Source organism: Anopheles arabiensis, chromosome 2, assembly GCF_016920715.1.
Source record: "Anopheles arabiensis isolate DONGOLA chromosome 2, AaraD3, whole genome shotgun sequence".
In the NCBI taxonomy this organism is placed as follows: domain Eukaryota; kingdom Metazoa; phylum Arthropoda; class Insecta; order Diptera; family Culicidae; genus Anopheles; species Anopheles arabiensis.
In genome coordinates this window covers 57,756,001-57,772,025 of record NC_053517.1, presented here as the reverse complement: position 1 = coordinate 57,772,025, position 16,025 = coordinate 57,756,001, and the positions used below count along the sequence as shown (strand labels likewise).

General features: G+C 43.9%; 1 protein-coding gene across 1 annotated transcript; it reads left to right on the top strand.

Annotated features, from left to right (window-relative positions):
• Positions 1-9,952: 9,952 nt before the first annotated feature.
• LOC120897660 lies at positions 9,953-12,559 on the top strand. The gene is made up of 2 exons (XM_040302678.1): positions 9,953-10,575; positions 11,376-12,559. Exons 1-2 carry the CDS (start codon positions 10,516-10,518, stop codon positions 11,658-11,660), a joined length of 345 nt encoding a protein of 114 aa, XP_040158612.1. The 5' UTR covers positions 9,953-10,515; the 3' UTR covers positions 11,661-12,559.
• The last annotated feature ends 3,466 nt before the right edge of the window (positions 12,560-16,025 follow it).

Below are 16,025 nucleotides of genomic sequence, written 5' to 3'. Positions count from 1 at the left end.
AGGTTTGATTTATCTTCTCCACTCGGCGCAGCTGGTTGAAACACCCGATAAAGCAAGATGATGAATGCGTTTGGATGAAGATTCACGAGGATAGCGATGGATGAGCCAATAAATTCACTGAAGTCTAGATCACACGTTATCCCGTGGTAGGGAGGATATCCGTATCGATAAAGCGATGAAAGTGCACAAGCGTAATTGTGGCGATGCGATACTGTAGTTGTTGGAAAGCCAGGGTACTGTACGCGCGTGATTGCGGCGGTACGTTGAAGTCTGTGTCGGTGAGACGAGGATGCTGCACACGCGTGATTGCGGCGATGTGTATGTCGATGTGTCGGTAAGGCGAAGATGCTGCACACGCGTGATTGCGGCGGTGCAAGTGTCTCGTGTCGGATAGGAACTGATAATTACGCACGCGCGTGGTAGCGACGGTGCCACAGATGAGACGAATATTCTCCAATTCACGTTGAGTAGCAAATGTTAAGAGCACTAATTTTAAATTTAACTAATTCGGATATATCCGGCTCGAAGGACTAATGTTTCGATAGCTCTTATTTCGATGAATTCTTTATTGCTACTAAAATTTCATAGGTTTCAATATTTGATCTTTAATGTTTCAGCCGAAGTTCTTCTCTCCACAGCCGAAGCTCACCTCTCCACAGTTCATTCTCTATTCTAGAAACTCTCCAAATTCCCGTTAAACATTTTCAACGTGCTTCCCCAAGATTATGCGTAACATCTACGTTATCAGGCCACCCTTTACGAATAAACTGTATCAATAATTGCATAGCTTGATCTTGTTTAGTCTCCTCTTCAATTTCTTTGAAACGAGTATCTGATACTTTCAAGAACTTCTGTAATGGGATATTTTCTATTTCGTCAAATATTCGATAGATATTCAGTTTCTTGTATTGGTCCCAAAGTTGACATTCTACTTCTGGACCTCTTGACAACGCATCTGCAACTACATTATCCTTCCCTGTGACAAATTGTATCGTGAGGTTATATCTTTGAAGATTCAACAACATTCTCTGCAATCTACGGGGAGCTGTAATAAGTGGTTTTTTGAAGATGTTGATTAGCGGTTTATGATCGGTCTTTACTATTGTGTTTTGATTACCGACAATTAGTTGATCAAAGCGAATGCATGCGAACAAAATGGCTAATAGTTCTTTTTCTATCTGAGCATATTTTTTTTCGGTTGAGGTTAACGTTCTTGATGCATAACCAATTACTGCATTGTCTTGATACACCGCTACGCCGAGCCCAAAACCACTTGCGTCACATTCGATTACTAACGGTTGGTTCACATCATAGTATTTTAGAGTGCTGATATCAGATACAAGAGATTTTACATAGTCAAACTCTTTTTGTTCCACTTTCGTCCATCGCCATGGTTGATCTTTTATGATAAGTTTTCTTAGGTTCGTTAAATTTGTGCTCAAATTTGGTATGAATCGACATAAATAATTCACCATTCCAATGAATCTGTGGACTGCTTTGCTATCAGAAGGTGTTGGATAGTTTCGGATTGCCGATATTTTTGCTCCATCTGGTTGTAGACCTTGGTTAGTCAAAACATGACCAAAGAATTTAACCGAAGTTTGGCATAAATTTAACTTATCTCTGTTAAGTTTAACGTTACGTTCTGCTAGTCGGCAAAATAGTTTCTCTAGACATCTGTTATGTTTTATCAAAGCTTCCTCTAACGTTTCTCCTGTACCATAAATAAGCTAGTCGTCTGCTATGCACTCGACATTTTCCAAACCCTCTATTACTTCTTTCATTTTTCTTTGGAAAATTTCAGGTGCTGGAGCGATTCCGAACAGCATTCTCAGCCAACGATATCTGCCAAATGGCGTCCAAAAGGTAGTCAATTTGCTGCTATCTTCGTCTAATAAAACATGCCAAAATCCTTTCCTTGCATCTACCGTCGAGAAAACTTTTGCTTTTCCCAACTCGGGAAGTATTTCATCAAATGTGGAAAACTGGAGATTGGGTCTTAAGAGAGCTTTGTTCAAAGGGATTGGGTCTAAGCACACTCGAATATTTCTTTTTTCTGGATCACCATTTTGAATAACTACGATATTACTCACCCAATCTGTATGGGCTGTTTCTTTTGCTATTATTCCATCCCTTTCTAGAGTTACTAACTCGGTTTTGAGTTTATCCCGCATTGCGATTGGAATACGTCTTGGTGGTTGTATAGATGGTGTGACGGACTGATCAACTTCTAAAGTGATTTCTCCTTCTAATTTACCATATCCCGAAAACAGTTCCTGGTGATCTTCGGCTACCTTGTGAGCTTTAGCTCGATAAATCCTGAGTAAATTCTTTGTATTAGAAATTGATTCATGTACCGTAATACTATTACAGTATTTTATCAGACCTAATTCTCGACAAACCTTGGCTGAAAGTAATGGACAATGATCACCTTCCACAACTTGAAACACGATGTTGTAACATTTCCCGTATCTACGGCATGCTATTTTGATTTCACCCATAACCTTCATAGGAAATCCACCAAACGCGTTTCTGTGACGACGATATGTTTAAGCTAGATTTCCACAGATCCCTAAGATGATCTTGACCAATAAGACATGTACTTGCTCCCGTATCAATTTCGCACAATACCTTTTTCCATTTGTTATCATATTTAAAAAGTAATTCAGCTTGTACATTCCCTCCGTTGTAAAAATTATCAATGACTTTACCAACCATGTACAGTTCTTCATCCTCAGATGAGGTATCATTTATTGACGACATATCTTTCACTTCCTTGAATTCCACCTTGAATGAGCGTTTTCGACAAACTTTTTCAAAATGGTTTTTTCCGTTACAGTTACGACACTTTTTTCCATAAGCCGGACAGGCACCCTTTATAAACTCATGCTCATTTCCGCAGAATTTGCATTTTCTAAATTGAAGATTGTTTCCACGTTTATCGTTATGTTTGTTTATCTTGTTAACTGATGATTCACCATCTGTCGCATTTACTCTTTTCAATGAAATTTCTTCCACTCTACAAATGTCCAATATAGTTTGTGTTGTTAAATCGGTCATACAAAGCATTTTCTGTCGCAAGTGGGGCCATTTATTTGCAGTAGCGAGTTTATACATTATTAATTCGTTATTAATTTGGCCCAATTTAGCTACTTTTGCTAGAAGTTTCAATCTTGTGGAAAATTCGTCAAAAGATTCACTGTCCAATTGTTCTGCGTTAAAAAAATCCATTCGATCTAAAAGAATGTTCCTTTTCGGCACAATTTTCTTTCTTATCGCACTTAAGGCTGTTTTTGGAGAGGCACGTTCCTCCTTAGTGAGCTCAAAGTTAAAGTACTTCTTTTTAGCTTCTTCACCGATAACCGATAGTAAGTAGCTCACCTTTTGTTCTCCCTGCGTCGTTGGCCAATTGTTCATTCCCGTAGCCTTTACGTAGTCATTCCAGCTTTTTTCGAAGAAATCTAAATTCTCCTCTATATCTCCCTCTAACAATAGCGGTGATGGCATCGGTACTGATGGAACATGTAGCAACTCCTTGCTAGGGCCCGCTGTATTCTGGATGTTTAGTTGTTTCATCATGTTTCCAATCACTTTCGTCTGGTGATCCAAAAATCCAAAATGGCGTACTGTCACTACTTGATGAAAGCTTTTCTCTCAGCTTATTTCCTTTCTCGTTTTAAAACGGTTTACGACGATATAGATGACGTCGAACAATATTTCAACCGTTGACCACTTCTGACACCATGTTTTCTATTCTCTATTCGCAATGGCGCCATCGCTCCGCTGTCAGTTATGCAGCGCTCTGTCAAGGCACAGTTATACCGCGCTCTGACACTGCAACCTCGCACAACACAAACATCTATTTACAAATATACAACAGTGACTGATGCTTTTCTTTGTTTCTTTTCCTGTTTTAATCCACTGATGGTGTCGAGCATCGCCAAGGATGTGATCGAATGCGGAATATTCTAAACGAGGAGATTCATTCCGGATTTTGTTTGCTATAAGGTAAGTTTTGATAACACACAAAGCATACGGAAAAAGAGTGAGTAATCTTATTCTTAATCTTCATTTCTTCAACAGCGCTGAACTCATCCTCCAGCTTACAACGAACGGTCAACGGATGAGGAAGGAGAGGAGGGACGGCAAAGGTACACGCACAAACGTACACACATCAGCCTTGTCGGAGAACGAGAACACGGGAGGGAGAGCCCGGCAACGTATCGAACCTCTTCATTTACGCTCCCTCGTGCGTTCGTGCGTGCGTGCGCCCGCGCGTCTGTGTGTGTATGTGTGTGCATGCCTGCGTGTGTTCTTGCCGCTTCGCATAACGAGATCCTACGGGATCACCTTGCGAAAAACACCAAGAGAGGAGGAGGGGTAGGTGTATGTGTCTGTGTGCGCACACATACGCGTGGTTGTGTGTGTTGAGATACCAATTCAATACGTGGAAACCGTGCTTAATGTATTCACATATACAACTGTACACTTGTAAATATCTTGAACTAGAATGTAGAATAGTTAGTTAAACGTATATTTGTACTTTGATTTCCTTTACAGTTGATTTTCCAAGTTTTACAAGATGCAGCACGTATGCTTTACAGGTTATTTTTCTTATACGTCCTATTTTGGGGCTTCACTTTCTTGCTCTATTTTGATACACTCTAGTAGCTTGTTCTATTAATAGAACTGAGAGTTTTACCTTAACCTAATTATCCTATCTTAACCTAATCTACCCTAAACCTAAAAGAAAAATTCAAATAGAGGCGATTTCACGTACTGCCCTGTGTGTAGAATCTCTACATTTTTCAATTAGTTTTGTCGTTTGCTGTTGTATGTAGCTATCGAGTGGAGTTACTTCGCATATGTCATAAAGATCTGAATTTCTAGTGTATCGATCGCAATTTGCTATCATTCTTAGCATTTTGTTCAGCATTACCTGTATTTTTTGGCGATGTACCCTGGCACATGTTCCCCAAACCTGGCAACCATAGAGTACCGCTGGTTGAATGATTTGTTTGAAGACAGCTAGTTTATTCACAAAGGAAAGTCTGGACCTGCGCGATATCAGTGGGTATAAACTCATTAAGAGAGTTTGACCCTGTCGTAAGATACTCTCAACCTGTCCGTGGGAAAGCATCTTACTATCCAACGTGAGGCCCAAATATTTTACCTTGTTAGTCCATTCGACCATAACGCCGTTAACCTCAACCCTGCTGTGCATAGTTGGGATCAAAGACCGTTTGCGTCGGTGTGGGACAATCATGACCTGACTCTTGGCCACGTTGACTCGGGTTTTCCAGCTTGAAGCATATTGTATATAAGTATCAAGGCAGCGCTGAGCACGACGACTTACCTCTGTCAGAGATCTACCCTTCACCGCAATGGCAGTGTCATCTGCGAATAAGAAAATTTTTCCATCACAAGGTAGTGCCGGAATATCCGCAGTGTACAGGATGTACAATAGTGGACCCAGCAGACTACCCTGTGGCACCCCGGCCGGAAGTAAGTGTACGTCTGAGAGCGTTGTACCCAAGGCTACCCTGAACGTCCTTTGTTGTAGATAGTTTGAAATTATCTTTGTAAGGTACATTGGAATGCCAAACGTGACAAGTTTGTGTATAAGTCCACCATGCCAGACATTGTCAAATGCCTTTTCGACATCTAACATTGCGACTACCGTGGACCTGGCCTCTCTCTTGTTCTTTTCGAAAAGTTGTTTTAACCTAAATAGCTGGTGAGTAGTAGAGTGTCCGGGACGGAAGCCAAATTGCTCCTCAGGGATAAGATCAAGTGTCTCCACAGTATCCTGAAGGGACTCAAGAATCACTCTTTCAAACAACTTTCCTAGCGAGGAAAGGAGACTGATTGGGCGATAGCTTCCGGGATTCGTGGGGTCTTTACCGGGTTTGAGAATGGGCACTACTCTTGCGCACTTCCATGCATCAGGAAAGTAGCCCAACTCAAGACACCTGTGAAAGATATTGCTTATCAAACAAATGGCCCTCTCTTGGAGGTGCTTTAGTAGGATGTTAAGGACCCCATCGAACCCCGGAGCCTTCATGTTCTTCAGCCGCCTTAGCGCTGTCCTGATCCGCCCAGTTGTTACTCTACCTTCTGGGGGTACCGTGGACTGCGCCTCATCGACTAGGGATAAGCTAGCTGCTACTTCTGCCTCATGTGGGCTAGGCATATTTGCGCCTAGCGTGTGCGCACTGGCAAATTGCTTTGCAAGTGCATTCGATTTGGCTTCAGGTGTAACCGCCATTAGGTTGTCAACAGTATTGACTAAGGGAGGGATAGGCTTAGGCCGTTTCCTCAAGACCTTGGTCACTTTCCAGAATGCCGGGGCCCTTGTGTCCATTCTTGCCATAGAGTGTCCGAAATTTTCATTTCGAATCACTTCCAGACGAGCGGATATTTGCCTTGCAATAGCCGCAGCTAAACTTTACAGGTCACATCTCCAGTGTTATGATACTGGCGCCTAAGTCGATTACGTTCCACGATAAGCGCACGTGTATGGGGATCTAGCTCAATGTACTCACCTCGTACAGGATATTCTCTAACGCAAGCTGCTTCTGCTTTTTTAATGGCACGGTCAAATTCATTAATTGCCCTGTCTATGTCTTCCACAGTACGGACGTTTGTGTCCGTAACGTCGTTATCAACTAGCCTACCAAATCGCACCCATTCAACGTTGTGGTAATTTTTCCGAAAGACGAGAGGAGCTTTAGATATGGAGCAAACAACCTCTGTCACAATCGGAAAATGGTCTGAGATTAACTCATCTAGAGTTGTCGGTTTGTCAAGATCAACGTTTGACAGGAAAAAATCAATAGTAGACCCGCTCCTCGGAAACGTTGGCGTATCAGGGAAATGAACAGCGTAGTGCCCTTCTTGCGCATACTCGAAGAGAGCCACACCATTCATGTTGCTTCTGTTGTTGTTCCACGCCGGGTGACGTGCATTTAAGTCGCCTCCAACAATGAATCTCGATCTAGATCTCGTGATGGTGATGAGATCTCTTTTGAATGCAGCTGCAAGTCCATTTCTGCGGTTGCACTGTACCGGACAGTACGCCGCAACAAGGATAATGCCGCCACTCGATGTTTGTAGTTCTATGCCGATCGCCTCAATGATACCCGTCCGGTAATGCGGCAATTGCCGGAATATGATCCCACGGCGAATGATGATGGCCACTCCTCCTCCTCTTCCAGGGTGTCCAGTTGTACGATCCAATCGAATTAGATGATAGTTGGCGAAAGAAAGATTGTCCTCGGGGCGGAGGAATTTTTCAGATATCATTATAACGTCGATAGCCCGTCGTTGAAGAAAATCCAATAACGGGATTTTCTTAGCTTTCACCGAACAGGCATTCCATGTTGCTATTCGGAGTTTAGCATCCATAGCGAATTATGAGCTCTCCGATAACGGCGACTTGTTCTCGACGGGAGCGACAGCTATTAAGCCGTTCCACCATCGTGGAGAAAATCTGCATAAGAGTTGCAGCATCATATAGTGCTGTTTCCTCGGACGATACATTTGGCTGAGAGGCAGTTTGGTCAGTTCCTGCCATTCTAAGCGCTGTCGAATATTGAAAACCCGGAGGAATTCTGGGAACGATTGCTGGAGTCTTGTCTCGAACAGGAGCACGTACACCGGCAGCGGGTGCTGCTAGAGCGGCTGAGGCGGCATTCGAACCATTTCGTCCGATGGGCGGGTAGGAAGATAGTGGTGGTGGGGGCACCATGTTCCTTCCGTGCGCTGATGTTTTAGGACGACGTTGCGTCGCCTGTTGCCGGATCGTTTGGAAACGCGCCCTTTGAGGGCACTCCGGATCATTTGCTTTGTGATTTCCATCACAATTAGCACATTTCGGTACTGTCGGGGGGACCACAGTGCAATCCGCGACGTTGTGGTTTTGTGCGCAGTTTAAGCAACGTTGACGCATGCCGCAGTGCCGCGAGCCGTGGCCAAAGCCCATGCACCGTAAACATTGGGTCACACCTCGTCGTCCACCTCGGAATGCCTCCCAATGGACACGGATGGATAGGAGGGCACGAATTTCTTTTAGGGCAGCCAGCGTTATGGTACCCTTCTTGAGATGAACGAGGTATAGACAGCTTCCACTATCTCCGTTTCCCTCATGACGCCGTTTGATGCGGTAGACTGCATCTACTTGGAGCTTTTCAGCTTCCAGGGCATCTCGAATGTCCTTCTCGTCGGAAAGGGGGAGCCCTCGCACTACCACTTTGAACGGACGATCTCGGGGCAGATCATGAGTATAAAACTCACAATCGGCAGTTTGCAGGAACGTGAGAATGGCCTTGTAGTCTTCCTCATTTCGTGTCCAAACTTTTGTGCCAACACCAACAATTTGGTACTCAACCTTTGCGATGTGGGCAAGCATTTTTTGCAACTCTTGGAAACGTGGGTTGCTCACTACGATGGGTGGTAGCCGCTGAGACAGCTTGTGTGGGCCTGCTGCTGGTGATGGAGCAGTTGAAGGTGGTGGGGAGACAGTCCGTCCCTTTCTACGCTCCACACAGACGAAACCATCGTTATCTTCCACTTCATTTTCTTCATCAGTGTTTTCACCATCAATTTTTGCGCGTTTGTCCGGCGCGTGTTTCGCCGAATTAACGCCTTCATCGGAGTCGGTTGGGCTGGTATCTTCTCTCTTCTTCTTCTTCGCCTTCGTCATGGCACGCTTTTCGTTTGCTATTCACTTGGTCGCACGATACAAGAACACGTCTGTACGCGACGATGGTCACAAGCGAACTCTCTAGAATGTAGAATAAAAACCTCAGTTGAGCATTGGCAATCGACAGCAACGGTTGTGTTTACTGCGCTCGCTCAATACGCTCAATAGGTTATGGGCCCAGTCCCGCCTGAACACGTTTAATCCAGTACTGCGAAAACGAATACCGGCTTCTTTTGTGAAGTGATTGTTTAACGGACAGTGCAGTGAAAACTGGTGGTGTTGAACCATGGAAGATGATAAAGTTGTGTTGTTACCATTGCTTAATGGAACGAACTTTGCTTCATGGAAATATAGAATGTTAATTCTATTAGAAGAAAAAGGACTTTCCGAATGTATCCAGAAAGAACGAAAAGATGGTGATGATCTTAGTAAAAATGGCAAGAAGTGTAAACTTTTACTGATTTCACGTATAGCAGATTCGCAGTTGGAATATGTTCGCGATAAACATACTCCGAAAGAAATGTGGGATAAACTCCATAGTATTTACGAAAGAAAAAGTTTAGCGTCCCGAATGTTCTTGAAGAAAAAGTTGCTTGCGCTGAAACACCAAAGTGGCTCGCTTCGAGAGCATTTCTTGGAATTCGACAATTTGGTGCGCGATTACAAAGCAACTGGTGGAAAAATGGACGATGAAGATGTGATTTGCCATCTTCTTCTTACTTTGAATTCGTCGTATGCAACGCTCGTGACGGCTTTGGAAACAATGCCGGAGAATAGCTTAACTGTCGATTTCGTGAAAAGTCGACTGCTTGACGAAGAGACAAAGCATCAAAGTGGTGGTGTGGTGGACAGCTCGAGTTCGGAACCAGCGGCGTTTTCTAGTGCAAACGGTTGGCAGCGAAAACCACAGCAGCAAACGAGAACAATAAAATGTTTTGTGTGTAAAAAGAACGGCCACAAGGCAAATCAGTGTCCAGAAAAGAACAAAGCAATGGGAAGAAACCCAACAAAGAAATCCAGCGCGTACCTTGGTGGTAACGATGACGATTCGCGTGGTGTGTGTTTCGTGAACAATGGGAAATTTCCGATGAATTCTGACGGAACCAAGGTGTTATAAATGACAAGGTGAAGTTGTTCAGAGCAAAATGACATTTCTCGACTTGACATTTCTCTTCCGGGGGCTCCGGTATAAAAATCGGGGAGGGCTGGTGCGGGGTAATGAAATTTGTATGCAGAGAGTGACAGATGTCCCCCACAATGTCGCCCAGCAAAAGCGATAAAAATCAACCTTCTAAATACATTATCCTTGGACGGAACATGGATTGTCGATTCTGGGTCGTCGGAGCATATATCGAATAATAAGAGTTTATTTCGCGAGTTAAGGAAATTAAGTTCACCAGTGAATATTTCGGTCGCGAAAGAAAATCAGTTTATTACAGCTTGGCATGAAGGTGATATAGTATTTGATCGTGGTGGTAGCGATGAAATTCCAGTTACCTTGAAAAACGTTTTGTATGTGCCGGAAGCTCCTACAAATTTAATATCCATACGGAAAATAAAAAATAGTGGTTTTAAAGTTATTTTTGATGATGGGTGCGTAGAAGTGTTAACAAAACGAGGGAAATTAATAGTGAAAGGAGAGTTACGTGGAAAACTGTATTGGTTGAATTTCAACAATTCGAACACACATGAGGCGTATTATTCTTGTGGACAAATTCCACGGAACCTAGAACAATGGCATTGTCGATTTGGCCATCTTAGTTTCAAAAATTTGGATAAGCTGATGAAAGGTGATATGGTTCGCGGTTTGGATGTGTCGGACAAAAGAAGCCTCGGAAACGAAAATGTGTTTTGTGAATCATGCAATACAGGTAAGCAAACTCGGAAACCGTTTCACTCGCGAGAAGAAAAACAATCACGTCGTGTGCTTGTATTAATACATTCCGATGTATGTGGACATAATAGTCCAGTGGACAATAATGGCGCAAATTATTTTGTTACATTTATTGATGATTGGAGCCGATACACAATGGTTTTTCTTATGCAAAACAAAAGTGAAGTGAAAAAGTATTTCCAAAAATACGAAGCGATTGTTAGTGCAAAATTTGGTAAAAGAATATCCAGAATCCGATGTGATAACGGTGGAGAATATAAAAATGAAAGTTTCTTGAGTTTTTGCTCTGACAAAGGAATCCAAGTGGAATGGACTGTACCTTACTCGCCCGAGCAAAATGGTGTAAGCGAACGTATGAATAGAACATTAGTTGAAAAGGCTCGTTCAATGCTTGGCGATAGTGGTATCGGAAAGGAGTTTTGGGGAACTGCAGTGCAGACAGCGGCATACTTAACTAATCGCAGTCCTTCAAATGCGATCGATAGTGGAAAGACACCGTACGAGATGTGGGAAGGTGTTAAACCCGATGTTCGTAATCTGCGTATTTTCGGTTCTACACTACATGTTCACATTCCGAAGGAGTGCCGGAAGAAACTTGATTCGAAATCATGGAAAGGACTTTTAGTCGGTTATAGTCATTGTGGCTATCGCATTTGGCACCCTCTGTTGAAGAAAATCGTCGTGGCAAGAGATGTCGTTTTTGAGGAAACCCAACGAGCAACATAGCTAAAGGTGACATCAAGTTCTATAACTAATTCTCCAGTTAATATTTTGCAGCACATCTCTGACGATGAAAACGATGATGACGAACCAAATGTGCAAATCGAGAAATCTGGTGAAACATCTGAACCGAGCACAGTAGACGAAAGTTTCCGGACATGCGACGAAGAAGAAGCGATGGATGATCGATCTGATGAACGCGAAGAAGCAGAATCATCGAGTCGTCGATCTGATAGAGAACGTAAACCACCCGGATGGCATGAAAACTATAAGGTGGATTATGTGGGGTTTGCATTAAGTGCAACAACTTTTGTGAACGATTTACCGCGATCTTTAGAATAAGCAAAGAATAGGCCTGATTGGAATAAGTGGAAAATAGCAGTCCAAGATGAAATGAATTTGCTTGAGAGTAACAAAACATGGTCTTTAGTACAACTCCCAAAAGGTAGAAAAACAATATCATGCAAATGGGTTTTCAAGATAAAGAGGGAAAATGAACAAGAAGTTAGATACAAGGCTCGTTTAGTAGCCCGCGGTTTTTCGCAAAGACAGGGTTTTGATTACACTGACACTCACTCCCCAGTTTCTTATTATGAGGATAATCAGTCCACAATACGTGTAGCTGCAGATGAACGAAACTTAGGTCGGCTGAAGCATATGAGTGTGAAGCATCTTTTTATAAGAGATAGAATCCAGAGCGGAAAGATCGTTTTAAAGTACATTGCTTCAGCAGAACAACAGGCTGAATGACGAAAGGTTTGCCTAGACAAAGTTTCACTATGCAAAGAATGAACTTAGGATTGTTAGGGATATTGAATTGAGGGGGAGTGTTGAGATACCAATTCAATACGTGGAAACCGTGCTTAATGTATTCACATATACAACTGTACACTTGTAAATATCTTGAACTAGAATGTAGAATAAAAACCTCAGTTGAGCATTGGCAGTCGACAGCAACGGTTGTGTTTACTGCGCTCGCTCAATACGCTCAATAGCGTGTGTGTTTTTTGCTGTTTCGCGATCTCCTCCGGAATCACCTTGCGAAAACACGAGGAGGGAGGAGTGGGGTGTGTGTTTGTGTGCTTGCCTGCGTGCGTGCGTGGTTTTGTGTGTGTGTTTTTGCGTTCGCGTTCTCCTACGATCACATTGCGAAAAACACCATGGGGAGGAGGAGGTGTGTGTGTGTTTTCTTTTCTTTGTCGTTTCGCACTCTCCCGCAGGTGCATAAAAAGAAAGTAAGAAATAAAAAAAATTGAACAACGGATTCGTAAGTGTGTCTGAACTCATTGCAATCCGAAAGAAAGCGACTGACCAAGCGATGGTCGCAAACATGTCATGAGCATGTGTTAGTCACACCAATCGTTCTGAGTATCCTCTGATTATCACAATAGAGTACGTGACGCTGATATGGATTTTGTTTCAGTCAGATTTTTTTATGACATTGATAGTGACATTTTGCAGCACTGACCAAGACAATCGACAGCAGAAGAGTTGCAACTTTTTTAGGCAAAGCAACTTATTATTCGGCAATCGCTCTGCGAGAACAAAAGTGCTGCGTGACATGTTACAAACAAGCAATTTTGAATGGTCACCAGAAGCAGACGAATCATACCGAGACGTGAAAGAAACATTAATATTACCACAGGTCCTCATGCAATATGACCCAACCTTACCGCTAATTCTAGCTACAGATGCGAGCAAACCTGGCTTAGGTGCAGTTCTTTCTCACCGTCTGAGTAACGGAACAGAACGTCCAATCGCCTACGCGAGCTGCATCAACCGAGCAACGCTATCCGGTCATTGATAAAGAAGTTTTGGAAATCGTGTGGGCCATTAAGAATTTGTTTCACTACTTGTATGCACGCAAGTTCATACTGATCACAGACCATAAACCGCTGACTCAAATTTTTCACCCGGAAAAATCATTACCAACCCTATGCATCAGTCGGATGGTGAATTATGCCGACTATTTGTCACACTTCAATTTTACAATTGAATACAGACCAACAAACCAAAATACCAATGCCGACTATTGTTCCCGTATCCCAAGTACATCTACGCTATCTGATGTCAATTGCGTTTCTCTTCATGAGGGAGGAAATGCCCAAGATGAGTTTGAGAGCTTTGTCTTGCACCAGATCCAACAGCTGCCAGTACGAGCAGAACACATCGCGCACGAGACTCGCAAAGATCCTCACCTCGGGAAAAATGGGGCGAAGTCTTGCACACGCTGGATACAAAGCACCAGAAGCAAAGTATACCTTGGTAGCTGGCTGCCTGCTATTTGAACACCGGGTTGTTATGCCAACCATCCTTCGCCCAGCGATCCTGAACGACCTACATACTGGGCACATTGGTATCGTAAAAATGAAATCGATGGCACGTTCCTAAGTCCACTGGCCAGGGATAGATATGGAAATCGAGCGAACCGCCAAATCGTGTGTACAATGCGCACAACAAGCGACAGCACCACCGAAGTTCAGTAATCACCATTCGGAGTACCCATCCAACCCTTGGGAGAGAATACACATCGACTACCCTGAATCAGGACCCCCGTATCAGGAGCGATGTTATTGCTGGTGGTTGACGCGTACAGCAAGAGGGTCGAAGTAAAAATAACGCACTCCACAACATCTTCGGCCACCATTGATCTGCTAGATGGACTGTTTGCTACGTATGGTGCGCCAATAACAGCCCGTCCGGCAAAATGAGTGTATTTTTTGAGTGATTTGAGTGACGCTGTCGAAATACAGTGTCCCTTCGACCAATGAGTTACCCACTCACGCGAGCCCTCCCCCACCCCACCCGTAACGCACGGTGCGCTCCGCTGTTGTCAATGTGTTCGTGTTCTTTCGAGCCGCATGCTAAGGTAATAGTGTGCGTGTCATTTCTACGCTTCCATTTTTTATTCCCGTCCGGCAAAATGAGTGTATTTTTTGAGTGATTTGAGTGACGCTGTCGAAATACAGTGCCCCTTAGACCAATGAGTTACCCACTCACGCGAGCCCTCCCCCACCCCACCCGTAACGCACGGTGCGCTCGGCAGTTCTCAATGTGTTTGTGTTCTTTCGAGCCATGCTACGAACACATGTAAAGATAGTTGTTTCTTTCGTTTCTCGTTTTCTTTCATGCATAGACACGATCGCAAATACGCACTTATTCTAACAACAAACACAAACACGGTCATTTTTTATTACATTAAACACTTTATTGAAACATAAAGTACACTTGCACAACACATTTAGAATCCTTTATACTCACGAATGGCGTCATAGTGTAAAGTACCGGGTCGAGCCAGGCTGCGAGAAACTTGTCGACAATCAGCGATGCCTCTGTTTAGTAAATTCTTACCTGTCAATCCACCCACTGCATATCCACGCAAACAATGAGACCCCAAATTTTGAGTGATTCAGGCCGAGGGGTATGAGGAAGCTTGAGGAAGCACGGAGAAACGCGCTGCGATGAGAGTTCGCATTCTGTTTTACACGCGCGCTTCACTAACACCAATACAAATACCGTGCTTTGACGAGCCGTCTGTGAATGTGTGTGTGTCTTCTTTCAGCGAGCTCAACTTGGAGCTGCTCGTCACATCGTGTTGTCTCGCTTACACTACAGCATCGAACCATCGCTCCGTATGTCCCCCCCCCTCCTACGCGTACAAAACCACCAGTACAGCGCGACGCTTTGACGGAGATGGTTGTGCGCGTTTTGTTCTCCCGCGCGCAGTGTTTGTGCGTTGATGCGCATTTCGTTCAAAGTCTCGTGCGCCGGTTTGTTTTGGTGAAGTGTGCAGTGAATAAACAGTGTGCACAGACGCACATGCAGTGCGTGGATCGACAGGTAAGAATTTGATGAACAGAGTCAACGCAAAATGTCGACAAGTTTCCCGCAGCCTGGCTCGACCCGGTACTTTGCAGTATGACGCCATTCGTGTATATGATAGATTCTGAATGTGTTGTGAAAGTGTACTTTATGTTTCAATAAAGTGTTTAATGAAATGAAAAATGAGCGTGTTTGTGTTTGTTGTTAGAATAAGTGCGTATTTGCGATCGTGTCTATGCATGAAAGAAAACGAGAAACGAAAGAAACAACTATCTTTACATGTGTTCGTAGCATGGCTCGAAAGAACACAAACACATTGAGAACTGCAGAGCGCACCGTGCGTTACGGGTGGGGAGGGGGAGGGCTCGCGCGAGGGTGTAACTCATTCGTCGAAGAGACACTGTATTTCGACAGCGTAACTCAAATCACTCAAAAAATACACTCATTTTGCCGGACGGGATGCGTCAGTACACACTGTTCACTTCACACTTCATCAAAACACACCGGCGCACGAGAAGGAGGCTTTTGCATCTGAATTGACGGTTGACGGCGTCAACAACCGTGCTTTGACGAGCCGTCTGTGAATGTGTGTGTCTCGCTTACACTACAGCATCGAACCATCGCTCCGTATGTCCCCCCCTCCTACGCGTACAAAACCACCAGTACAGCGCGACGCTTTGCCGAAGATGGTTGTGCGCGTTTCGTTCTAAGTCCCGCGCGCAGTGTTTGTGCGTTGGTGCGCATTTCGTCTAAGTCTCGTGCGCCGGTGTGTTTTGGTGAAGTGTGCAGTGAATAAACAGTGTGCACAGACGCACATGCAGTGCGTGGATCGACAGGTAAGAATTTGCTGAACAGAGTCAACGCAGATTGTCGACAAGTTTCCCG

Excerpts from the sequence above, each read along its gene's own strand:
- LOC120897660 (XM_040302678.1), top strand. The coding sequence starts at position 10,516 with ATGTGTCGGACAAAAGAAGCCTCGGAAACGAAAATGTGTTTTGTGAAT. Across the intron at positions 10,576-11,375 it reads TTGTGAATCATGCAATACAG|CACATCTCTGACGATGAAAA; the intron begins GTAAGCAAACTC and ends AATATTTTGCAG.